Consider the following 23927-nt stretch of genomic DNA (forward strand, 5'->3'; position numbering starts at 1 on the left):
CCTCCTGGGGTTACTTCTTGGCCACCTTGAGCCAGCCATCGATCAGCCGCTGGGCCTGCCGCTTGATCTCGGCCCGCGAGGGGACGTAGCTGTGGTCCACGTCTGCGAACAGGAAGGTTTCGGGGGAGGGGGGGTCAGGGAAGGAAAGGGGCCCTGCAGCCGCGGCTCCGGCCGTCCTCGCTGCCCCCCACCTTCTCTGTCCCCGGGGCCCTTGCATGGGGGGTCTTCGCACCCCGGGAGAGGCCACCGCTGCTGCAGGGCTGGCCGGTGCTTAGCAAAGGCAGGAGCTCGCCGCTGGGGGTTCTCAGCACCTGGACTTGCTTTATCAAACTCTCATCCCCGCCGACACCCCTCGCCGCAATCAGCCAAGGCCAGGCCAGCTGGGAACAGCCCTACACCCCAACCCATGGGAAGCTGCTCACCCTGCCCTCCTCCCTTCCTACAGAAACCCCAATAAGGGCTCTGGCCTAGGACGTCCGCTCCCACCTGTCAGGAAGCGGAATACGACCCCCGTCCTCCATGTCCTCACTAAGTCACTTCCCTCAATCAAAATCCCGTGGGTCCTGGGGATAACCCTTTTCCATCCCTGTGGCTCCCACTGTGTCTCCAGGCTGTCTGGCCAGATAGCCATCTGCCCCCACCCCGGGGGGTGGCCTGGCCCTCCAACCATGAACCTGTACCTATCATATCCTCTTCCAGGTCCTCAAAGCTGATCCTGGTGTTCTGCTTCTCCTTCAGAGTGGAGGACTCCAGGGTATCCTTCACCTTTGTGTTGACCTGTGGGGCACAAGGGGCTGTCAGCTCTGAGGGTAGGTGGGACGAGTAGGCCCATCCAGCCTAGAACTACGTCCTCGTTGCTGGACAGATTCTGCACTTGGTCAGCCAGGTACAGGAGCTTCACTTCGCAGTACGCCAGCTTGCTGAACACATTCAGGCTGTCAGAGAGCGCCGCTTCTTTCTGTAGGCCAGGAAAAGGATCCTGTCTCTCCTCTGGGTCCTCCCAGGGACTCGTGCCGGCAGAGCCATTCCACTGCAGCCAGTACCTGGGCTGTGGGCAGAGGGATGCCAATCAGCCGGATGGAGAGGTTGTCAATGCCTGTCTGGATGGTCAACAGCAGCTTCTGGCTCTTGGTCATGCTGGAGTAGGCCACCTGGAGCCGCTCTTCCTCCTCCTTCAGCATGTCCTTCATTCTCTTCTCCATAGACTTAAAGCTGTGGAAGCGAGGGGGAGCGGGGTGACTCAGACTCATGGCCAGGTGGCCTCAACCCAGAGTTGGGCGCTAAATTCAGGGGCTCCAGAGCTCTGACGTGGGCATGTGGCAGCCCCTGCCGGGGCCTCCATAGTCCATAGACCTGTGGACCCAGCTGGGTGGCCCTGGCACAATGCAGAGGCATTTCGGGGTACCTGATGGAGCTGGGCATCTGGCGGAACTTGAGCATCACCTCCTCTACTTCCAGCGTCTTCATCAGCGCCTCCAGCTGTGCCCGCCGCTCCTCACAGTCCTCCATCTGCAGCTCCAGGTTGTCCTCTGTGTTCCTGTGAGCCAGGGACCGGCCAGCGATGTCCTGGTGGGGCCTGTGTGGGGAGGAGCAGTTGTGGGCCAGGTGGGCACAAGCCCCACAGTATTGGTCTCTTCTGAGTCAGGGATGATGCTGACCGTGGCCAGGCACCAGGTGCAGCACTTGATGCGAGTCACCACATGTGACCCATGCTTCAGGCAAAGAGGACAGATGCCCCAAGGCAGAGACCAGGAGACCACCCCTGGAAGACTGCCTGGCTTGGAGCCACTTGTCTCAGGATGGACAAGCTTATATCAGGGCCGCTAAGGCTTAACTAATAATAAGCCCAGATCGGATTAAACTGAGGGCCAGGCAGAAGTGGCTTCTCACTACGGTCCTAGCCCTTTGGGAAGGGATGTTGTTGTCGGCAGAGGAGGCAGCTCTTGGATCCTGGATCCCAGCAGGCTCCGCATGCCCCCTGGAATGCGACTCAGGCCAGAGTGTCCTCTGCTCCCTGCCACAGGGGCCACACCTCCGTGTCCCCTCGTTCAATGGGCTCAGCTGGGTCTTGGGCTGTGGCAGGGGCTCCCTGCCTTTCACCCACACCCCAGGAGAGCCTGAGGGCAGTACCCAGAAATGAGAGCACCGCACAGCAGACTTCACTTTCTCCACCAAAGCTGTGACTTCTGTCTGGTATTCGATGTCAGCCTTGGAGATCTCTCTTCTCACTGGGCAGAGCAGAAGGGAAAGGAAGAGAGGCTGGCATGCAGAAGTGGCTTGGGAGCTCTGCTCTGGGCCGTCAGTCACTTCTTGTTTTTTTTCTTTAAAAGATTTATTTATTTATTCAGAGAGAGCTAGAGAGAGGCAGAGACACAGGCAGAGGGAGAAGCAGGCTCCATGCAGGAAGCCTGACGTGGGACTCGATCCGGGACCTCCAGGATCACACCCCGGGCTTCAGGCAGCGCCAAACCGCTGCACCACCGGGGCTGCCCCATCAGTCACTTCTGTACATGCCCAGGCATCAGGGGAGGCCGCCAGCAAGCTGCCTGTCCTTCACCTGCTCCTCCCTCCACTGGCCCTTCTGTCTAGAAGCATCCTGGTCCATGTGGGTACTTTGTGGTACTTCTCTGAGGCAGCACAGGGGCCAAAAGGGCTGGATTTATCTCTTTTGAGGAATCACTGGGTGATTGAGCCCTGGGGTTCCAGGGGATAGCTGAAAAGCTGGGGACCCAGCCGTTCCTGGCAGTGAGCCCAAGGCTGGGAGCAGTGCAGGGCAGTGTGGGCTGGGGCTGCTGGCACTCTGCAGCTAGCACTGCAGGGAGGCAGGGTTGCCCTGGCCTCACAGAGACCTGACAGGATGGCCTGAGCCGGTGCTGGCCTCTTGGGACCCTGGCTGGGGGTGGCAGAGGGCTGAGCGCTCACCTTTCATAGTTTCTGTACCCATCAGATTGGAGGGGAAGTCCAAGTCCCACCAGCCCTGGAGGGAAGGGGGATGTGAGGTGAGCAGTCCCCCTCTGCTGGGGAGGGGCCCGCCCAGCTGTCCTTGCACTTCAGAGGGGACCCTGCAGGGACCTACCCAGCGGCAGTACTTCTCATTGGTCTCCTTCATATGGATCTTGTCTATCAGCTGCTTCTGCTGATTCAGCCGGTTCTCCTGTGCCCTGCGTTCCTTGATGAAAGTCGCCTCCCCTTGCCTCATGTTCATCTGGGGACCCAGGAGGTGGGGCAGGGTCATGTCTCACCAAGGCCCCATGGAATCCTGTATTCAGATTCAGAACCCATCTTCTAGATGTGGGAGGAACATCGGAGGCTCTTGGCTGTGCCCTCCTCCCCTAAACACTGGGTGCCCTCCACCGTCCTCTCAAATTCCTCCCCCCCTCCCCCACCTCTGAGGAACCTTCACCTGACGCCCCTCCAGTCACAGCTTGGGGATGACCAATTCTCCCTGCAGCCCAGGCTCCCTGCTTCCTCGGCCAATTCCACCAAGAACTCTCTCACACGGGGAGTGTTTGCACGTGTCTAAAGGGAACTCGGCGTCTTCCCCAACCCCGTGTCTTCCCCTGTGTCCTGCTGTGGTGGCTGAAGCCATCATCTATCTGCACCTGCCTAAGTGTCCTGGATACTGCTCTCCCCCGCCCCATCCGCATCTGACTAGGCGCCAGGCCTCAGGGGGTGACCATTAGAGACCTCTGGGCCCCCTGACACTCAGGCACCCAGCTTTACCACTGGTCTGTCCCAGGTGACTAGCATCTGGACTAGCATCTGAACCTGGGTCTCTGCAGCCTGTTTTTGAAACACAGATCTGATCCCATTGCCCTGTATCTGGTCCCAGAGTTTCAGGATGGGTGGGGAGCCACCCTGCGGCCTCACTGGCTCACAGGCTCCATTCTTCTGCATCTTCTCTGCTCTGGCCCCTTGTGTCTCCTTTGGCCTGATGATGCCCCGGGACCTTTGTTTTCCTTCATCTTCCAGGATTCGGATGCCCCTGACCTCCAGAGGTCCACTCAAGCATCGTCTCTCTGAGCAGGTGAGTGCCCCAGGGTGGCCCCACATCACCCACTCCTCCCTCTGCAGCACTGGCCCAGGGCTGTATGATGTCTCCTCACAGACTACTGGATGGCTTCTTACCCTGCCCTCCTCGTGAAGATGATGCAGGGGCTTTGAGTAGGCCTTGGCACAGACCGGGTGAAGGGCCGGGTTAATTCCCTCTTGTGTCTACCTCAAGGCTCCCTTGCCTGGTGGGACCCTCTCCAACCATGGCCATCGTGTGTGTGTGTGTGTGGGGGGTGGCTAGTAATTGCAGACAGTATGGGTTTGGGGGTGTTCCTACAAACCCTGGGCCAGATGGGTGTGTGAGGGAGCCCTGCAGGACCCCAGGCCTTATGGCTCCAGCTCACCTTGACCTCATCCGTGATCATCATGGAATCTTGGGACATGACTGTCATGTCTGACAGTTCTGATCAGTAGTCGTCCACGAGATTCTGCAGCTTGTCCAGCTCTGTGGGGTACCCTGCCAGCTCCTGCATTGAACAGGGCAAGAGCAGAGGCACCTGTGGCTCAGCCGGTTCAGCGTCTGACTCGTGATTTTGGCTCAGATCATGACATGAGATTGAGCCCTGCTGGGCGTGGAGCCTGCTTAAGATGCTCTCCCTCTCCCTCTACGCCACCCCCCCCCCCCACTGTGCGCCCTCTTTCTCTAAAATAAATCTCAAAAAAAAAAAAAAAAGTTAAAAGAAAGGGACCAGAGCAAATGGACACAGAAAGTGACGGCTTAGGAGCCACAGGCCAGCCAGCCAGATGCTGCCCTTCCAGAGTGGTACATGCCTGCCCCCAATTACGTACCCCAGGCTGTGAGCCCTGAGGACAGGGATTGGGTGTCCCACTGTGTGAGAGGGGTTGCAGCCCAGGGAGCCTGCTGTTGGGGAGTGGCTGCTGTCTGAAGGGAGCAGGGAGGCTTGAAACACAGATGTGGGGGTCAGAGACTCAGGGCTCAAAGCCACAGCTGCCCCGAGCAGCTGGCTCTGGGAACTTGGGAAGCCACTTAACCTCTCTTGAGTATCCCTGAGGTTCATAAATACCCAATATATCTGAGTCTTAGTACTTGGCTGTTAATAAGTATCATGTAGAATCTTTGCTGACCATGGGAGTTATTTTTTTTAAATGCATATGTTCTGGGGGTGCCTGGGGTCTCAGTTGGTTAAGCATCTGACTCCTGATCTCAGCTCAGGTGTTGATCTCAGGGTCATGAGTTCAAGCCCTGTGTTGGCTTAAGAAAAACAATGCATGTGTTCTGAAAAGAACATGGCCCTGTGCGGGGACATAATGCTCCCAAATGAAGGATGGCTGGACCCAGGAGTATAGCCGGAGGGGAAGGGGTGTGAGGAGGTGGGCCCAGGACAGTGAGGTGGCAGGGCCTCCAGCAAGAGGGACAGGCAGGAGGATCATAACGCCTGCCTCTGTGGGCTACAGGCAGAAGCTGGGGGCTGGGACTTCAGCCCGGAGGAGCTGCAATGCCTACCCATCCCACTCCCACCCTCCTAAACCACATGTCCACCTGTCACCTGCCTGGATACACTGCCCTCCAGGGCTCCCCCCATGCCAGCCTCAGGATGAGGCTGCCACACTGGCTGCCCCGCCTGCCACACTGCTTCTCGCAGCACCAGGGCACCACTGGCCAGCCCTCCTGTCCCAGGTCCTCCTCCTCCCCACAGTGGGGCCATACTGCAGGTCTCTCCTGCTGGGGGAAGGGCGGCTGGCTTGGAAGAGGTGGACAGCAAGCCCAGGGTTACAGGCCTGCTCACAGGTGGCTGGCCCTCTAGGACGTTAGGGCTCTTTCTGAGGGTTCAGGGCCCATCTTTTGCCCTCAGAAGCCAAGCAAATGAAAAAGGATGGGGCAAAATAACAACCATCAAATAAATGCAAAGAAAATCCAAACAATTCTGATGTATCGGGCCTGCCTCAGCCCTCTGTCCCCGCTGAGATGCTAGCCCTGCACCTAGGCTGGGGCCTGAGACTCCTGCACTCATGGCCAGGTGGCTTCCCTGTACTGCTGAGGTGTGGGGTTAGGGGCTCACCTTTTTCAGGTAATCCAGCAGGTCCACGTACAGCAGGTGGATGTTCTGACTAGTGGTGATCTTGATCATGGTCTTTTTTTTTAAATTTATTTTTATTTATGATAGACATAGAGAGAGAGAGGCAGAGGAGCGGGAGAAGCAGGCTCCATCCCGGGAGCCCGACGCAGGACTCGATCCCGGGACTCCAGGATCGCGCCCTGGGCCAAAGGCAGGTGCAAAACCGCTGAGCCACCCAGGGACCCCCTCTATCATGGTCTTTTCAATGTTGTTCTCCAGCTGGCGGATAACCTGGGGGTGGCCCGAGGGCACACAGTGCTTGGGGACAGACCACCTGGATGGCCACTGGGAAGCTGACCCAGGAGGCTGGGAGGGTGGGAGGGTGTGTGTGTGTGTGTGTGTGTGTGTGTGTGTAGTCTTTCATCTGACCCCGCCCCTCCAAACGTCCCACCTGTCATCGGAAACCCTGCCTCTCGACAGAGCCCCGCCCCGCCCTACACCTGGAGCGTGCGCAACTCCTCCTTGGTGGCGTCAGGCTGGCTCCTCAAGGTGGCCAACTCCACCTGCACGGTCTCCAGCTTCTGCCCCCGCTGCCGCGCCAGGTGGATGAGCACGTTGTACACGTTCACGCGGTCGGAGACGTACTTGCGCAGCTTCTCCCGCGCCACCTGGGTCGGGGACGGCATGGCCCGCTCTTGGGTGCGCAAGGGGCTGGCGGGGCGGGACCCCTGGGGTCGGGCCCTCGCTAGGCCCGCCACTGGCCCCGCGACGTCATTTTAGTGGTGGTGGGGGTGCTGGCTGGGCGAGGCTGAGGGCTCCCTCCGGCCACCTCACCTCCATGGTGCAGCGGCAGTGCGCCAACCTCATGGAAGCGCCCTTCGCTCAGGCCTTGAAGATGTTCTGCTGGTCATACTGCGGAGCGGCGGCTGCTGAGCTGGGGGGTGCCCTAGTCTCTCGGGTACCCCAGCCTCAGGCACTCTCCGCGGGCCCAGCATTGAGGCCCCCATCCAGCCTCCCAGCTTAGAGGTGGTGGGAGCCTGCAGAGGAGGGCCCGGGCCTCCCCTCTGTAGCCGGATGGCCCGAGGGCCCCGATCTGTAGGGGGTAGCCCCCCGAAAAGGACCCCAGTCAGGCCCACCCTGCCTGCCAGGCTTTTGGGATTGACTGGAGCTAGGATCACAGGTCCTGGGAAACCCCTCCCCGAGATGCCGCCAGGATCCGGACAGGTTAGGGGAGTGAAGAAGAGGAGGTGCGTCCCCTCCGCCTGTGTGTGGGATTGTTTGAGCACCTGCATGCCCTGCCACCCCCATCCCCGCCAGCGGACAGCAGGGAGGGGGCCACACTGCTCACCTTGTTGGCCAAAACCCAGTCCTGGGCCCCACGGCGGATGTTGCTGCGCAGGAGAGCCAGCATATTTTTATTCTTGACGGTCTTCTCTTTTACGGCTTGGATTTGCAGGGCCCGACATTGCTCTGGGGGAGGTGGTGGGTGCAGGCAGGGGGCGCAGAATGTGGGCTACAGGCTGGCCTGGCCAGCGGATTCCTGAGCTGGGGAGGCTCCACATCAGGGAGGCCCAAGGGGGGTGGGCATAGGAATGCTGCCTCTGCAGCCAGGGTCCTTCCTCCCACCCCCTTAGGGTCACTGGCTTCACTGCTCAACAGTGCTTATTGGGATGGCTCCTGGCAGATGGCTGTGGGAAGGGTGAGGTGGCAGCCAGAGATGGCACGTCCTGTGAGCCCTTCCAGACCCACCACCAGGGAAGCAGGCCAGGCCCCTCTGGCTCACAGATCTCCTTGAACCCCCTGCATGGCATGCCCCTTTGGTCCCTTCTCTCAGGTGTGCTTCGTGGGGGGAGTGCGTAGGGGGATGGCCACTGGCCCTTGTTTGCCCTGGACTTGCTAAAGCCCCTGAGACCAGGAGGGGACCAGATAGGCTGGTCCCCTGGGGATGGGCTCACCTTGGAGCCAAGTGATTGTCTTCAGCTCTTGGATCTGCTCTTCCATATCTGCCTCACTTCGCATCTTCATGGTGGCCATCAGGGTCCTCCAGGGATCCTCTACACCTCCCGCCCTCCCTGTGCTGGGCCTGCTCAGCAGAACCCTGTGCGGCTCAGATTGTCGCTGGAATCTTGGCCCATTGTGACGGGGGCCGAGGTTCTCAATGTCCAGTTCAGGGAGCCTTGGAGATCTGGACCTGGCCCACCTCAACCCCTTCCCTGGCTAGCCTTGGGATTGTCCTCTGGATGCTTGAGTTTTATGGCAGCTCTCTGCCTGGGAGCACTGCCAAAATGTGATTTGTGGTGGTTTAACACTGTACCCCACACCAGCCCCCTGGAGCCTCCCCATCCCCTTCACACCCCCAGGATGTCTTCCCCTGAGCCTTCTGAAACTTCTCTCTGCCCTATGCAATTTCCATTACCTCACCACACCCCAAGCTCTGCACCCTGGACGACCTTCTCTCCTTGACCTTCACCTGCTCTGCCTCCACTTCCTTGGGGAATTCCAAGCTCTGGCCTTAGCTGTCACTTCAGGCAGGCTCATCTGCAGCCCCAGCTTCCTTGGAGTTGGATGCCCCAAACACCTGACAGCCTGGGATTCCCAGGGTCACGTTTTCCTGCCACGCCGTATGAATTTACTGGGGCTGCCATGACAAAGTGCCACAGACCCTGTGGCTGGAACAATGGAAATTTATTGTCTCCTCTCCTGGAGGCTGGAAGTCTGACATAGAGGCATTAGTGGGGCGGGTTCCTCCTGAGCAGGGAGATGCCCATCTTTTTGCTGTGTCCTCACAGGGGTGTCCCTGTGTGTGTCTGTATCCTCCTCCCCTCATAGGGACACAGGCCAGACTAGATCAGGGCTCCCCCGATTTTATTTTTTATCTTTTAAAGATTTTATCTATTCATGAGAGACAGAGAGAGACAGAGACACAGGCAGAGGAAGAAGCAGGCTTCACACAGGGAACACGATGCAGGACCCAATCCTAGGACTCCAGGATCATGCCTTGGGCCAAAGGCAGGCACTAAACCACTGATCCACCCAGGGATCCCCATCTCCCCCGACTTTAATATAATTATTTCTTTAAAGGCCTTGTCTCCAAATGAGGTTACAGTCTGAGGCCCTAATGTCAGGGCTGTGATGTATAAATTTGGGGACACAGTTCATGATGATGGTCTTCACCCAAATGCCGTCACATGTAGGTTCTCTAAGACCTCATACGGGCCTTTTAGCTTTCCTGTCAATGCCAGCTTTTAAAAAAGTGAGTCTAGTCCTATTTATTTTTTAAAGATTTATTTTTATTTATGATAGACATATATATAGAGAGAGGCAGAGACACAGGCAGAGGGAGAAGCAGGCTCCATGCTGGGAGCCCGACACGGGACTCAATCCCGGGACTCCAGGATGGCCGCCCTGGGCCAAAGGCAGGTGCGCAACCACTGAGCCACCCGGGGATCCCCCGAGTCTAGTCCTATTTAAATCTCCAAGCTCACCTCCTGCCCTCCCTCTGAGACCTCAGGGGTTTGGAAAGGCCAGTCATGGGCATGGTCTCCTCCCTACACAATCCTCCCAGGGCCTCAGTATCAGTTCTCCCTTTTTCCTCAGATATACAACTCCTGTATTTTAGTGGGACACATGGCCTCCCAGAACAAGGCTGTCTCCCTAGGCTCCCTGGCACCAGGGGTACCACGACTTTGTTTTGGCCAAGGGAGTGTAAGCGCAGGTGGAGTCAACTGTCCTCCTCCCTAGTCACTGGGATGAAGACAGAATGGCTGGAGCTGGCACAGCTGCCTGGAGCTGGCACAGCTGCCTGGGACCAGGATGGCAGATCTGGAATAGAGGCCATCAGGAGGTGGCACAGTCCTTGACCACCTGTCTGCCCCAGACCACTCCAGCTCCAGCTTGCTTGCACCATGATTATCTTGGGCTTCCTGTCATTTTGCCTTCCCACTAATACGTTCCCTGGTCCATAGTCGGTGCTCAGTATTCTTTTGGATGACTGGTCAGCCCAAGAGGTGCAGGAGTTGAGCTGGGGCTGGAGCAGCGTGGCCCTGTGTCGTCTGCCTTCAGTGTGACTGGGAAGGCCATTGTATGGGACGATGGATTTGCTAGGTTTTATGTGCTCTGCCTCTTCCTCTATCAGAGGTGGGGTATGTAGTCATGCCCACTCAGGAGCAGAGAAACTTCTTCAAAGGTTTGCTCAAGGTTGGCAGACCTGGCCATGCACGTGTGCAGGGGACCTCTTCTGTACAGAGAGGACTCCAGTGAGCTAGCTCTGGCTTCCCTCCACCCCTCACTTCCTCCTCCCTTGGAGAGAAGTGACTTATCTGGTAGGTGTGCTTGGAATGGTAGGCAGGTACGCATGGCCACTTCCTGTCTCTTGCCTCTTGAGGGCCAGGCATGAATTGGACACACACCTTCTGCTTTGCTCCTCCATGCCTAGATTCGTGGAAGCAGACCCCACCTGGAAAGGCCCTGGGGGTGGTAATCTGCAGCCCAGAGGGCCTGCAGAACTGATTCTGGGGCCGTGTCAGAACTGCCCTGGCAGGTCCTCAGTGTCCGCTGTATGGTGCTGAGGTGACATGTGTCTCTCAGCTTCTTACTGCTCTGATGTTTAGTGTTTCAGAACTTAGGAGGAAAAAGGCAACACATTTATTTGTCCAGCAACCCCCCCGAAGCCATTGTCCCCTCTGAGCGTGGGGCATGCGGGAACCAGACAGGGAGTATCAGGCCCCAGGGCATGCAGAAGTCCTTTCTACCAAGTGCCCAGGGCCTCTCTGGTCTTGTCCATTTCTCAGTGTCCACCATGCTTCCTACTGCCCTATGGCAGGCCAACCACCTCAGGGATGGCCTCTCTGGTCTGATCTGGGCAGGGGCATGAGCAAAGGTTTGCTCAGGGTTGGCAGACCTTGCCATGCACGTATGTAGGGGACACCGCTGGGTGTGAGGAGGGCCTCACATAGGAGGGCCTATGTGAGGGGGATGGGGGAGTGTGGGGTGCGGAGGCCCTTAGGGCTGTGTTCTAGAAGTTTCTGGCCCCAGGTCTTCTGCTCCCAGCTGGAGCTGTCCTAGCTGCGCTGATCTGTAGGAGGCAAAGGGACACAGCTGGAACCACAGCTTAAGCTTGTTCACCAGGCCTCGACCAAGAAGGACGCTTGCTGTATGACCACCCTTCCTGGGGGGCCCACACTCCACATTCTGGACTCCCCTGTCCCTCCTGCATAGGAGGTCAGAAGGCCACCCACTCCTGCCCCTCCAGGTTGGACAGGCCGGAGCGGAGAGGCCTGTGCAGCCTGCACCCTGGGCCCCAGGCTTGCCTGGCACTAGAGTCTCGGGTTCTGATTCCTGCTGCCCTGGCCTCTCACCTGTGCCCCCGTCCTTGGGGAGCTGCCCTGTCTCCAGGAAGAGCCAGAGATTGCTGCATCTGTGCGACTCCACTCGGGTCACCCAGTAGCTGGCCACTGAGCCTGTGACTGGGGAGTGGGGTGGGGGGGGGTGGCGGGTGGTGTGAGGGGTGGGCCTGGGTCTCTGGACTTCTCAGGGGATGGGGACCTGGGCACAGGCTTCTTCCCGGTAGGTGGTGGTGGTGGGCTTGGCAGGACTCCCCCCACCCCCAGAACAGGGACCACATCCCAGGAGGTCGGGAGGGGCCAGACCACAGCCTCCCACCCCCAGCAGACCTGCATTCCCCTCTGGCAGCAGCCCTGGAGTACCCACCCACGGCCACTAGCACGTGCCACTGGAAGGGGTACGGAAACCTCCTCTGAATAAGCATCTGCAGGCCGACGGCTGCACCTGTGCCTGCCGAGAGTCAAGGTCCCCATCAGCCCTATGGGCGGGTGAGTGACCCAGCACCGGGCAGGCTCCCAGCATCTTGGTCTGAGGATGGCCCACTGACACCGCCTGTTGGGGTCAGGGGTCCCAGGCGGGTGCGGGGCCCAAACCCGCCAGCCTACCTGTGATAAAGGTGAAAATGCCCTTTACGAAGGCCTCCGACTGGCACGCGGCGTACTCCTCCAGACCCTGGATGCGGGGGTGAGGCTCAGTCCCCTCCCTCCGCTTTCACAGGCCCTCCTGGCCCTCCTTCGGGGAGGGGACCACTCATCGTGAGACCTGGGGGCTTGGACACATCCCACCTGCCTCCACCTGGTTGCCCTGATCGATCCCTCTAACAAGGAGGGTCCCCGCCATCCCTGTCCGGTCCCTCCTCCCTGACGAGGGCATCCCCCCACCGAGCCCCCACCCGCCCCGCTCAGGTCAGCTTCTGAGGTCCGGGGCCCGCGTCCCAGGTCGGCCTTCTCACCGGGTGCTTGGCGGCCACGGTGTCGTCCACCCGGGACAGGCCCAGGTTCACCATGGCTGGCGGGTCCAGAAGAGCAGGCGGGAGGAGCCTGCGCAGACGGGTGGAGGGGCGGGGCCTGAGCCGAAGGGTGGGGCGAACAGAGGGGCGGAGCCTGCGCAGAAGGGCCGGGCGGATAGGGGGCGGAGCCTGCGCGGAATGGGCGGTGGGGCGGGGCCACGCAGGCAGGAGGGGCGGGGCTGGGGCCTGAGAGAGAGTGGTAAACGTGGAGGGTCTGCGTGGTGGTGGGTCGTCTGGGAGATGCGACCCAGATGGCCTTTGCAGTAGAAGGGGAATGAGGCTGAGTCCTGGCCAGGTATCCTGGGGGACAGTGGACAGCAGTTTAGGTGGCAGGCCATGGCTTCAGAGACGGATCCCCTGCGGATCTGGGACAGGTCTAACCTGTGCTCCCAGACACAGTGGAGGACCCAGCTACTTGCTGGCCTGAGGATGAGGCCAGGCCTGGGCACATTTCCTCGGTGGGGGCAAGGTTGGGCATTCTGGGAGGGGCCAGATTCCTCCTTTGAGGCTCTGGCTTGTCACTAAATGGTCATGTTGACCTTAAAAATAAAAGTTATTTTACCAGCAAATATGAGTTTATTGGGGAATTGCAGAGAATTGCAATTATAACGTGCAAGCCAAAGCAAAACCGCAGACAAGTCTGACTAACAAGGACTGGAGACATTATTTTATGGAGAAGGATGTGGGAGGGGCTGTCCTGAGCCCCAGTCCTCCGGGTAAGTTGCAGAGGGTGGATCTCCTGTGGGAGAGGCAGTGCCCATCTCCCCCTGGTGGGCCTGGATGATCCTTCCTGTCGCTGGCTCCCCTGCAGGCCAGCAGAGCCGGGGTCAACTTGGGAGATGGTCACCTATTCCTGAGCGCCCCCAGGCCCACTACCTTCACTGGTGCCTGCACCCCAGGAAGGCTGTCCTGTGCTGCCCACACTCCATGTGCTGGAAGAGCTGCTTCTGTCTTCCCAACTACCTGCCTCCCGCAGGCCACCTCCTAGATAGTGTGTGAGCAGGTGGGCCCAGGGCCCAGGAAGGGAAGAGGCAGAGGAGGGCATGATGGTGCAGAGAGCAGTCCACCCCGTTTCCCAGTGCATCTGGGTCCCCCACAGGAGCCTATCACTAATGGCGGATCAGCCTGCACCTGCCTGGCCTGGCCGTGCCCTGTCCTGGAGAGTGCACCACCCATTCCTCACAATTCAGCTTCTCCCCATGAGAAGGGGGCCCAAGAAAGTGCAGACACTCCACCTCAGCCAGTCTGTGTGCTCCTGCCCTTCTCCAACATGCAGCACCCCTCCCCACACTTCCACTCCCATCTGGGGTCCTTCGGAGAATCACAGTCATCACACGCAGTTGGACATAGGCCTGCCCTGCTGGCCCAGGTTAAGTGCTGAGGGTAGCATTCCCTTCCCCCTCCTCTCCCCCTCCCTCTGTCCTCCTTCCTTCCTTTCCCTTCCCTCCACCCCTCCCCTCTCCTGCCCCACTTTTCCTCCTCCCTCTTCTCATTCCCATCAGTGTGGCTGCCCCAGCAAAGGAGCCCCAACAAATGGGAGGATTCCCAAGGCCTGAAGCAGAGGCTGATTGGAGGCAGGAAGTGTGGTCCTGGGTGGTTGTGGCCACCCCCTGAGCCCTGCAAGTGTCCACATGGCTGAGGGCTCTCAGGCCTGCCGTCAAATGCATGACACCCCACCCCAGGAGCCACACCCTGTATACTGAAGCTGAAAGCTGGGGCAGGGTCCCTGGGTGGCCCACAGCCCGTAACTAGGGTACGGATGATAACTGAGGGACAGGAGCACTGAGGGCAGCTGCCTGGTTTGGATTCCAGGTGGTTCCAGGTGAGGGTGGGGGCAGGACCCCTCCTGAAGCCCTGCAGATGTGCCCAGCCCTGATCCATTTCCTGGAGGGACATGGAGGACACAGGCAAGTTAGGAGAAAGTACACAGTGTGTTTACCCAGATGAGGGTGAGCATAGGAGACTCTGAGGGCCAGGGCAGGAGGCTAGAGCTCAGAGCAGCTGAGCAGAGCACCCCAGGTCACAGGGTGGAGGAGGGACCGGTTCCAGTATGTAGAGGGGCACTGTGTGCAGGTGAGGTCCCGGGGACCACAGAGGGGACCTGGCCAGCACACAGGAACCCCAATTCCCCTCCCAGCTCCTGCTGGGGCTCCCTGAGGCAGAGCCCAACTGGGCAGGGGGCCCAGGGGCCCTTGACATCGTCCACACTGTTTGGGCTCTCTCTGTGGTCAGCAGGGTGGAGACTCGAAAGCCCTGGAGATTCTTTCTCTTCCCCTGAGGACAGTGGTCTGGGATTAAGAAGTACTGTGGGAGCAAGAACCTGGCTGGGCTGGGCCTGGGGGAGATGGTCAGCAGCCCTGACCAACCACAGCCAAGAGAGTTTACTGAAGGATGTTGGGGCTCCTGGGTTAGCGGGGAGGTAAGGAACCAAGTGAGTGGGAACTGGGGCAGCCCTGTGGGCTGGTGAGTGGGATGGAACAAGAAGCTCCAAGGGGAAGTGTTGGGTCTGAGCTGCAGGTACGAGCTTCCTCCTCTCGGGCTCAAACCCCAGGGCAGACCAGAGGGGCTGTGGGGCGAGGGGGCAGCTCTCCACACCTGTGCCCCTTAGTCTTCACAGTGTGGAGGGGGAAGGGGAAGAGGCAGGGCAGTCAGCTAGGACCCGCTTGCCCACCAGTGCTGGTGCCTGGATGACAGTGACTGTTGCCCTGAGCTAGACACAAGGGCAGGAGCAGGTGAGGGTGCTTGGAGGAGCTCTGGTTCCTTCATCCTGGGCAGTTGTGCTTCAGCTGGATGGAGAGGCTTTCAGCTGGACATGAGGAGCCCACCCCTCCACAAACCCCGCAGGGGAGGAGCTTGCCGGCCCTGCTTCCCCCTGGGAGGGGACGAGGTGGCCTTGTCATGGCCATGGCCTTCCTTGACCGTCTGCAGGGCCTGTTCCTCCACCCACAAGTGGGGGGCACCCCTTAGGGCATCTCTGCTCGATTTGGCCTGGACCTTGGAGGTGGAGAGGATGTTTGCAGGGCAAGAAAAGACCAGGGCGTGGCCCCAGCTTTGGGGAGCTTACCTTCTCTGCTTCTTTTCACACCTGAGGGTGGACCAGCCCTGGTGGGGCAGACAGGGCCCTGGTGGGGCAGACAGGGCACGGGGCAGGTCAGCCTACTTGGGGACCTGCTCTCAGAGCTTTTGGGGGAAAGTGGCTGAGCCCCTTGGGGTAGCCCTGAGTGAAGAGCTGCTTAGGAGGGCCAGGGTGGCCTTCGCTGGATGCCACCCAGCCCGTGGCCCTGGGGCAGGGGGATCTGCTCCTTTGTGCACCTCGTCTCCCTAGAGGGCAGGGACAACCAGGATCAGCCTCCAGCGACAATGATGTCTGCTGTCTGGGAGCCCCAAAGCTCCGGCAGCCCTGACCTCCCTTTGGTTGAGGACTCGCCTGTTCTGCACCTGTTCCGTGGATTCCTAGGGGAGGCAGCTTCCCAGACAGGTCCCTCTCCCCCATTCGTCTGCGGCCTGGCGCCGGCCAGCCCTTGTTCCTGTGTTTATCCTGTGTTGGCAGCCGTCGAGGCCACTCTGCAGCAGAGCCCACCTGCAGTCCCAGGAGCACCATGCTGCCTGTGGGCCAGATGCCCCACCTCAGGCCTCCCTGGCTCTGTAGGCATGTGGGGAGCCCCCCCAGCGGCAGGGACCAGCAGGAGCACCGGAGGCCCTGGCAACCACCCCCGTGCTGGACTCTGCGGGTGACAGGGGTGAGGCTGTGGCCTGAGTGCCCACTGCAGCCAAAGACCGGGCAGGCTGATGCCATCATGCACCCTGTGCTGCAGCCTCAGTGATGGGCTATGTGACTTCATGCTCTCTATGTGCAGCTATGAACTGAGCACCTTCTGGGGCCAGAGCTGGGGAGTCAGAAGCTGATAGGCCACCTGCTGCTCTCATTGTCACCAAGTCCATGGCATATATAGTGTGGAGCAGGGACAGAAAGTCCCCACAGAGGAAAATATGGATTAAGCTCAGAGCTTGGAGGAAAGAGGCCAGAGGTGGGGTGTAGGCTGGGGTCTGAGGAGGGCTGTGGAGGAGGCAGAGGCCACAAGCTGCGCAGGGAAAGGCTGGCTCCAGGGCTGGTGCTGGAAGGGTCACAGGGTGGGTGGGCTAGGGGCTGGGGGCAAGGCTAGGGGCTTGGGGAGCTGGGGGCTGGGGCCTGGGTTTCACTCTTGGTGCCATGATGACTCTGGAGAATTTTAAGCAGGGATACACCAGGTTTATGCTCCCTAAGGTTTGCTCTGCCCACTGTGTGGACACAGTAAGAAGGTGGCTGCGCTACATTGAAGACCCTTCCAGGGACGTGGGCTGGCTGGCTCCCCTCACCTCGGAGGATCCTGAGGGGTCCGTAGGCTGTGGCAGTCAGTCCCTTGGCCCTCACTAACCCTGGGAAGGGTGGATGCTTCAGCCTGGCCCAGAAGGCCTGTGGCTGCCGTCCGCGTGTCTCTTGGCCCCACACTTTTCTGTGGAGCTCTGGCCTTGGGGCAGGGGGACCTCGGCACCTCTCTGGCCTTCCTGTCCCTCACCCGTACATTTGGGGGAAGATCTTACATGTATCTGTAGCTCCTATATATGCGTGTAAAACAACAAGGTAGAATTTACACCCAGCAGAACTCACTCTTTGCCATACACCTCTGTGGGTGTAGATGGATGCAGACATGTGGCCACCACCGTCCTGGCTCCAAAGGGGTCTGCGTGCCCCTCTGTGAGCTGCCATGCCTGCACCCCCACCCTGCCACCCCCAAGCAGCTTTGTAGGGACCTATTCTGGGAGGTCCTAGGAAGGAGTCCTCACTGGAGTCTTCCCAGAAAGGCTTCTTTCACTCAGGGGTGCACCTGGGATCTGAGTGAGTGCACCTCCCCAGGTGGACGGTTTCTTTTCGGCTCCTCCTGCCACGGAGGCCCCGTCCAGCCACCTGGCCACAGGAGATGCTCAGGGGCTTCGGCCTTTCGCTGGTTGTGAATAAAGCCCCCGAACATCCACATGCAGGTGTTGGCAAATGTTCCCATGTCAATACCGAGGTGTGCGGTTGTCAGATTGTCCTAGGACAGGGATGTTGCCCTTTCTGAGGATCTACAAACCTGAGCCAGCCTGGCGGCGGGTATGGGCGGCTCTAGAGCTGTAAGCAGTCCCAGACTGCTGTCCCCTGGCGTGTACCCGCACTCACACACAGGGCTCACATGCTTTTTTTCCACCTGGATGTCTTTGGTGAGGTGGTTTTCCAAATCTTTTGCCTGTTTTTTTCTTCTTTTTTTAACTCAAGTTGCTTGTTTTTCTTATCATTGTATCTTGAGAGTTCATTATAGATTCAGGATTTAAGTCCTTTATCAGATGCCTGTTTTGTAGATGTTTTCAAGGGAAGATTTTCACCATGTTCTCCGCAGTGACCCTGGGGCCTGGCCTCGAGCTGGCAAGAGCTGGCATCTCCTGAAACCCAGAGAAGGCAGCTCTCAGAAGCCCTCCGCCCCGCCCCCCTCTCCACTGGGGGATGAGCTGAGGGAGGACGGTCTTTCTCTGACCCCATAGGCCCTTCCAGTCTGGAGCACTGAGCAGCACTGCCCTTCCCCGGATGCTTGCCCCATCAGTGGTGTGCCCAGAAGCCACGAGGTGCTTCTCAAGTGGAGTCTGGTGCACACGGGAGGTCACTGTGGAGGCCTTGCCAGGGAACCCCCACCAGCCTGTGGCGCCATCCTGGCGACACCCTCCCCCACTTGCTTATGCAACTGTTGATAAGGTGGTGTGACACCATAATCCACCCTAAGTGGCAGCTCAGCTCCACCCTCTGGGGGGCAGCGGGGTCTAGAGGCAGACGTACCCAGGCCTCTGTCACCGCTGGGCTGGCCAATGGTGACTTCACTCCTGCATGGGGAGGAAGAAGTGAGGACTTTGGGGACCCAGACCCTGAGTGGGGGCCTGCTGGTAGAACAGCCTTACTCACCCTGGGCCCCGAGCCCCAGCCAGTGTGGAGGTGGCTGGAGGCCAAGATCAGGTCCCTGCTTGGTCCTCGGTGACTGGCTGGCGGGTCTGGGGGACAGATGCTCAGACGGGATTGGGAGAGGTGAGAGGTGAGAGGTGCAAGTCCGCCTCTCTGGAGCCCTCCAGGAAATGACCCCTGGGGCTGGTGGGGGATCTCTAGTGACTGTGTCAGACAATGGACAAAGGGGCCAGAGTTTCCAGGGCCACGTGCCTTTGGCTGCTGACTGCTCCAGCCTAAGCCCAGCTGGGCTGTGCTATAAAGCCGGCATCCCAGGCTCAGATTAGGTGTCGGGTGGAGGACGGCATGGCGATGAGGTGTGTCCTGCTGGGCCAGGTCCTGGTGCTGCTCTGGCTGTCCGGGGCTTGGGCTGAGGTCCTGGTACAGCCAGATTTTGATGCCAAAAAGGTAACAGTGACCCCTGCACTGTGCCGTGGGCAGGTGGGGAGCCAAGCCCATGGGTCCTTGCCCTGTGCCTTGTCTGAGAGCCCCAGGACTCCCTCTCTATTCACTGCTGACCAACCCTGCAGGGTAGTCACTGACCCACTTCACATTTGGGGGGACTGAGGTCATGCAACCCGCCCGGGGAAGGTGGAAGAACAGGGGCTCATCCCAAGAGCTGGGCACTGGGGGACCCCCAGCTGTGTGGTTCCAGACAAGCCTGTATGGTCATGTGGCTTTGGGGCCCAGGGTGCTGGGCAAAGCCGGCCATAGATCTGCCTTGCAGTTCTCAGGCCTTTGGTACGTGGTCTCCATGGTCTCCGACTGCAAGGTCTTCCTGGGCAAGAAGGACCACTTGCTCATGTCCAGCAGGACTATCAGGGCCATGCCAGGGGGCAACCTCAGTGTCCACATGGAGTTCCCTCGGTGAGTGGGCCGGGCCAGGTGGCGGGGGCAGGGGTCCAGGCAAGCAGCCGAGGACAAGCACTGGGTTTGTCCCCCCAGGGCTGACGGCTGTCACCAGCTGGATGCTGAGTACCTGAGGGTGGGCTCTGAGGGGCACTTCAGAGTCCCAGGTAGGTCCCGCCCACCCACCTCAAGGGACCCCTGACAGCTTCTCTGCAGGGTGACCTGGGCAGCCTCCTGCCTGGGACCAGCCCCATCCCTGGCTCCTGCCCTCCCCTGCCCTCCCTCTCCCTCTTCCCCGAAGGTAGGGGCTGTGGGGGCGGTGGGGGGAGGCTGCGCCTGGGCCCTGCACACTTCTCCAGGCCACTGGCCACTGCCTCCGCAGCCCTGGGCTACCTGGACGTGCGCGTGGCAGACACAGACTATGACACCTTCGCCGTGCTCTACATCTATAAGGAGCTGGAGGGGGCGCTCAGCACCATGGTCCAGCTCTACAGTGAGGCCCTGCTGCCCACTTTCCCTACTGGACCCACCAGACACCCCCTCTGCCCCGGCCAGGCCTCACTGGACACCCTCCCTGTCTCCCCCGGGCCCCACCCCTTTAGAACCCGCCTCCCCCACCATCACCCCTAAGTTCAAGCCAAGAAGGACCGGGAGGGGGTGGCAGGAACCCCAATCTTTGCCTGGGTAGGACTTAACTCGAGGGGCACTGAGGGCCTGGCCTGACCTTTTGAGGGTGGGGATCCATCCTCCCCTGCCTGAGAGCTCAGTGGGGGCTGAGATCCTATTTTACCTTCATTTCTGAACCTTGGCAGATGGGGTCGGGGTGAGGGCTGGAGGCTGGTGTTGGGAGCCTGAGGGCTATGGGGCCCGGGGGGGGATGTGACCCTGGGGAACAGGGAGGTCATCCCAACCTCCCAGACACCTGGTTATGACCTAGGAAAGGACACCCCTTTCGGTGCCTTCCAGTCGCCTTGGTCCCTCAGCCAGGCAGGCACTTTTATGCATTGCACAGCCTGCCCAATCTTGGATGGTAGACCTGATGTCAACTTTCAAGGAGGAGCACTGAAACCAGGAGACCTCCTCCCCCCTCTCCTCCCGTCTGTGAGCCACAGAAGACTTCCACCCCCCTCCTCTCCCCTTACCTCTGTGAACCACAGGAGACCTCCACCCTCCTCCCCTCCCCTCTATGAGCCACAGGCGACCTCCCCTCCCCTCCCCTCAGCACTGTGAGCCACGGAGCTCACAGGGGCCCTGCTGTGCCTCAGGCCGGACCCAGGAAGCAAGTCCCCAAGCCGCAAAGGCCTTCCAGGACTTCTACCCCACCGTGGGGCTCCCCAATGACATGATGGTCATGCTGCCCAAGTCAGGTGTGTGGACCAAGGCCTGCCCCAGGCCCTTCCTGCTCCCCCGAGGGGTGCACCGCAGGATGTGGCCTTGTCTTATTAGGGTAGGTTGGCAGGCCCACCTCCTTCCCACAAGCATGCACTAAGGACGAGGTTTTAGGCCCAGAAGGGAGAGTCTTTGAGTGGGTGGGGCTGTTTGGGGGCCCAGGGCATCCAGAGTGGGGCTGCAGGGAGGGTGGGCAGTGCCAGGCAGCTCAGCCTCTCACGAACCGTGTTCCTTCCCGTAGATGTGTGCTCCTCTGCAGGCAAGGAGGCTTCCTGACCCATCCAGAGACCCACCTTGGCCCTTCCCAGGTAGGAGGGAGACAAGGCAGCGACTCTGTCCTGTGCTCCTGGGCCTGTGTGGGCAGCTCCAGCTCTGCATGTACAGATCCCACTGCCCACACCCCCTACCCAGCTGCCCGGCCATTCACTTTCATGATTCAGGCCTCAGCTTCCATGTTACCTCTTCTAGGAAGTCTCCTCTGATTTCCTAGGGCTGCCTTAACAAATTACCATGGCTTCTGGCTCACCCCCTAGGGTGTCTGGGCCTTGGTTTCCCCCAAAGGGTCCCATGAGGCGGGACCTGCCACCTCTCAGGTCACTGCTGTCACAGGGCTGGGGCCCCCGGGAGCCCTTGGGATGTGGAAGTAGGTGGACTCTTGGGACTGTCTGGCCCCTGACCAAGTTCACAGTGAATCATTTGGGAGCCTATGTAAAACGCTACAGAACAGCAGTGACAAGGCAGCCACCCAGTCAGGGACAACTGGTGCCCCTACCGGCAGGCCTGGATGCTTGTGCAGTGCACGCATCTGGCTTCCCCACTGTTGTTCCACTCTCCCTGGCTGTCCTGGCTATTTGCCCAGCGGGTCTGGAGGACACGGCTAGCCCCCAGCACACACGGTTGTGGGTAGGAGGAGAGGTGGGTTTGGGGCAGCACCCTCGGGGAGGCTCACCTTCAGGCAGGGTGAGCCCCATCCTCTAGCTGTGTGCCTCACCCCAGCTTTCAAGGGAACGTGCCCCAAGCAGACCACCTCTCAGGTGCTGAGTCTGGGGGTCTTGTGGTTCTGGGGCCCCTCTGGCGCTTTCTGGCCATGCCAGCCCCTTGTTGCTGGCCCTCGAGCAAGAGAGGCATGGGGCACCCTGCCGTGTGTGGGTCCAGCTGGCAGTGGCCGAGGGGTGCTATGGACTGGGGATACCTGGGGTTACTGTGCCTTTCCTACCTGTGCAGAGGGAGCTGGAGCAGCAGTCCTCATCGCCCTGACTTCTCTGGACCCAGCGTCCCCCCTATGCCTGGGTTAACTCTGTCCTCCCCATCCTTGGGCCCCCCTTTCCTTTCAATAAACATATTCTGCAGTCGAGAGGCTCCTCACCTCTTTGCAGAGGCTCTTGGAGAGGGCACGACGAGCCCCGTCTTGAGCCAGGGCTCCTGGGGAAACTGAGACAGGGTAGTGGGTGTGCAGGGTATACTGAGCCCTGGGCACTGCCTGGCTTGAGGGGCCAGGAAGTTCCAGTTCAGCCTGGTACCTACGAGGGGTGGTACTCTGTCTGATGTACCTGGCCCGGCCCCCATGGGGTCATAGCACCTCCAGGGAGCCAGGGTGCCTTGCTGCTGGGGCTCCTCCAGGCACGCACAGACCCCTGCCTGCAAGAGCCGGAAGCGCAGCAGAGTGGGGACTGCGACACTGGACTTGTTGGGGCGTTCCCTCCTGCCGCGGGGTGACCTTGAGCCTGTGTATGCCAGAAAGACCTCGGTGAGGCCTGGAATGGGGTCATGGTCGTGGCCGGAGCCCTGGGAACCCTTGCAGCTGGCCTGGCCCAGTTGTTCCACCATGGACCCCAGGACACACACAGGGAGCCTGCTGCCTGCCTTACCCGGGAAGCCGAGGCACAGAGAGGTCAATGACTTGCCCAGCACAGGTCCAGGTTGAGGCTCCAGCCAGTGGTCAGGCTCCAGGGCCTGGGCTCCATGCTGACCCCCTGTGACATGAGGGGGTGCAAGACAGCCCTCCTGGATGCACGGCTGTCAGCGCTCTTGTCTTGTCCCGACAGGTTGTGCTTCAAAGGGCCGGGCGTGGGCCAGGCATGGGCGCGGGCAGGAAGGGAGTGGGGTCCTGCTTCATTGCTCATGGGTTGAAGCCAGGGGCAGGCAGCAGACCCGCTGAGGGGCATCTATGCTCGTCCTGCCCCCCACACTTCCTGTCCTCTGTCTCCTGCCTGGCTGAGCGCATCCCCGGGGGCCCTCTCTGCAGCCTGGGCTGGCACCAGGCTGGGGCCCATGTCAGCCAGTCCTCAGCCTCCTTGGAACCCCGCCGCTCTGACTGTGTGGTGGCCCCCTCGGGCTCTGCTGGGCTGGCCACCTCTGGGCTGCCCCATCCTAGCTGGACCTTTCCACACCTGCCTGACCCTAAACTGGGCAGCCTTTGTGGGAGACAGTGCAGTGGCCAGGAACCAAGGCAGCCAGTCCCCCTGGTGGGGGGGCCTCCCCTTCAGCTGACCAGGCCTGGAGCCATTCCAGGGTGGGCTTTCCTGGCGCTGAAGCTGGGGAGGCTGCCTGTCACCCGTCAAGAACCAAGGATGTTGATCTGCACAGACATTGCTTTGGGCGCCCTTGGGCCCCCCGGCCACATGGCGCCTGTCCCTCTGCTTTGTGGCCATTGTAGCTGGGAAACCGAAGCATGCAGCTTGGTCTGAATCATGCAGCTAGGAGGCCCAAGCTGCTGCCCATGAAGGCCGGCTCCTCTTTTACTTGCCATGCTTGTCCTCAGGGATAAAATCGAGTGGCAGGGTACACAGCTGGGGAAGGGGTGGCTCTGGCATCCCTCCACACTGGCTTGTGTCCTGGCTATGCTCATTGGCTGGGTGGGTTGGCAAGACAGGGCCTCTCTCAGGCCATTCTTCTGGGGGTGGGTCATACCTGGATGTGCGCCAAGGCCTGAGTGTGTCCAGGGTGGATGGGCAGGGGGCCTGGCCCAGGAGTGGATGTTGTCATAGTGGGCAAGGACATGAACTGCGAGAAGGTAGCTCTCCGGTGATCCCTGTGGCCCCCACCTCCATCTCCCGCAGCTCCCCCTAACCCGGCCCCTGCGCCTCCTCCACGGGGGTGCGCCCAGGGAAAGGAGACCCTCCTTCATTTCCTCCAACAGGAGGGTGGGTCCCCCCCAGGTCCGTGCTGCCTCAGCCAGCCACCCTCCCACCCCCCACCCCCCACCCAGGCTTGGAGGTGACACGCACTGGGTGACACCCCCTTTCCTCGTCTGGGCCAAGAC

General features: G+C 60.2%; 3 protein-coding genes across 3 annotated transcripts; 1 reads left to right on the plus strand and 2 right to left on the minus strand.

Annotated features, from left to right (window-relative positions):
* Positions 1-10: 10 nt before the first annotated feature.
* On the minus strand, positions 11-8096 carry CCDC183 (coiled-coil domain containing 183). Its single transcript, XM_025982072.2, is given in 15 exon segments — positions 11-122; positions 683-777; positions 848-958; positions 1044-1212; positions 1406-1566; positions 2131-2228; positions 2923-2977; positions 3077-3205; positions 4398-4520; positions 6075-6146; positions 6315-6362; positions 6572-6739; positions 6906-6983; positions 7420-7541; positions 8027-8096. Coding segments are annotated over 15 exon segments (1611 nt in total).
* Positions 8097-9339: 1243 nt separating this feature from the next.
* On the minus strand, positions 9340-12510 carry TMEM141 (transmembrane protein 141). Its single transcript, XM_072748059.1, has 5 exons — positions 12367-12510; positions 12020-12086; positions 11781-11864; positions 11429-11536; positions 9340-11145 (listed from the first exon to the last, which is right to left on the minus strand). Exons 1-5 carry the CDS (start codon positions 12418-12420, stop codon positions 11132-11134), a joined length of 327 nt encoding a protein of 108 aa, XP_072604160.1. The 5' UTR covers positions 12421-12510; the 3' UTR covers positions 9340-11131.
* Positions 12511-18620: 6110 nt separating this feature from the next.
* Positions 18621-22019, plus strand: LCN15 (lipocalin 15). The gene is made up of 7 exons (XM_025982070.2): positions 18621-18835; positions 19155-19294; positions 19373-19443; positions 19659-19769; positions 20542-20643; positions 20907-20973; positions 21890-22019. Exons 1-6 carry the CDS (start codon positions 18734-18736, stop codon positions 20939-20941), a joined length of 561 nt encoding a protein of 186 aa, XP_025837855.1. The 5' UTR covers positions 18621-18733; the 3' UTR covers positions 20942-20973; positions 21890-22019.
* The last annotated feature ends 1908 nt before the right edge of the window (positions 22020-23927 follow it).

The sequence above is a fragment of the Vulpes vulpes genome, chromosome 2 (genome assembly GCF_048418805.1).
Source record: "Vulpes vulpes isolate BD-2025 chromosome 2, VulVul3, whole genome shotgun sequence".
NCBI classification, from domain to species: Eukaryota; Metazoa; Chordata; class Mammalia; order Carnivora; family Canidae; genus Vulpes; species Vulpes vulpes.

Coding starts and splice junctions, on each gene's coding strand:
- TMEM141 (XM_072748059.1), bottom strand. CDS start 12,420: ATGGTGAACCTGGGCCTGTCCCGGGTGGACGACACCGTGGCCGCCAAG. Junction 11,865..12,019: donor CATTTTCACCTTTATCACAG/GTAGGCTGGCGG, acceptor GACTCTCGGCAG/GCACAGGTGCAGCCGTCGGC. Junction 11,537..11,780: donor GCACGTGCTAGTGGCCGTGG/GTGGGTACTCCA, acceptor CCCACTCCCCAG/TCACAGGCTCAGTGGCCAGC.
- LCN15 (XM_025982070.2), top strand. CDS start 18,734: ATGGCGATGAGGTGTGTCCTGCTGGGCCAGGTCCTGGTGCTGCTCTGG. Junction 18,836..19,154: donor CAGATTTTGATGCCAAAAAG/GTAACAGTGACC, acceptor TCTGCCTTGCAG/TTCTCAGGCCTTTGGTACGT. Junction 19,444..19,658: donor GGGGCACTTCAGAGTCCCAG/GTAGGTCCCGCC, acceptor CTGCCTCCGCAG/CCCTGGGCTACCTGGACGTG.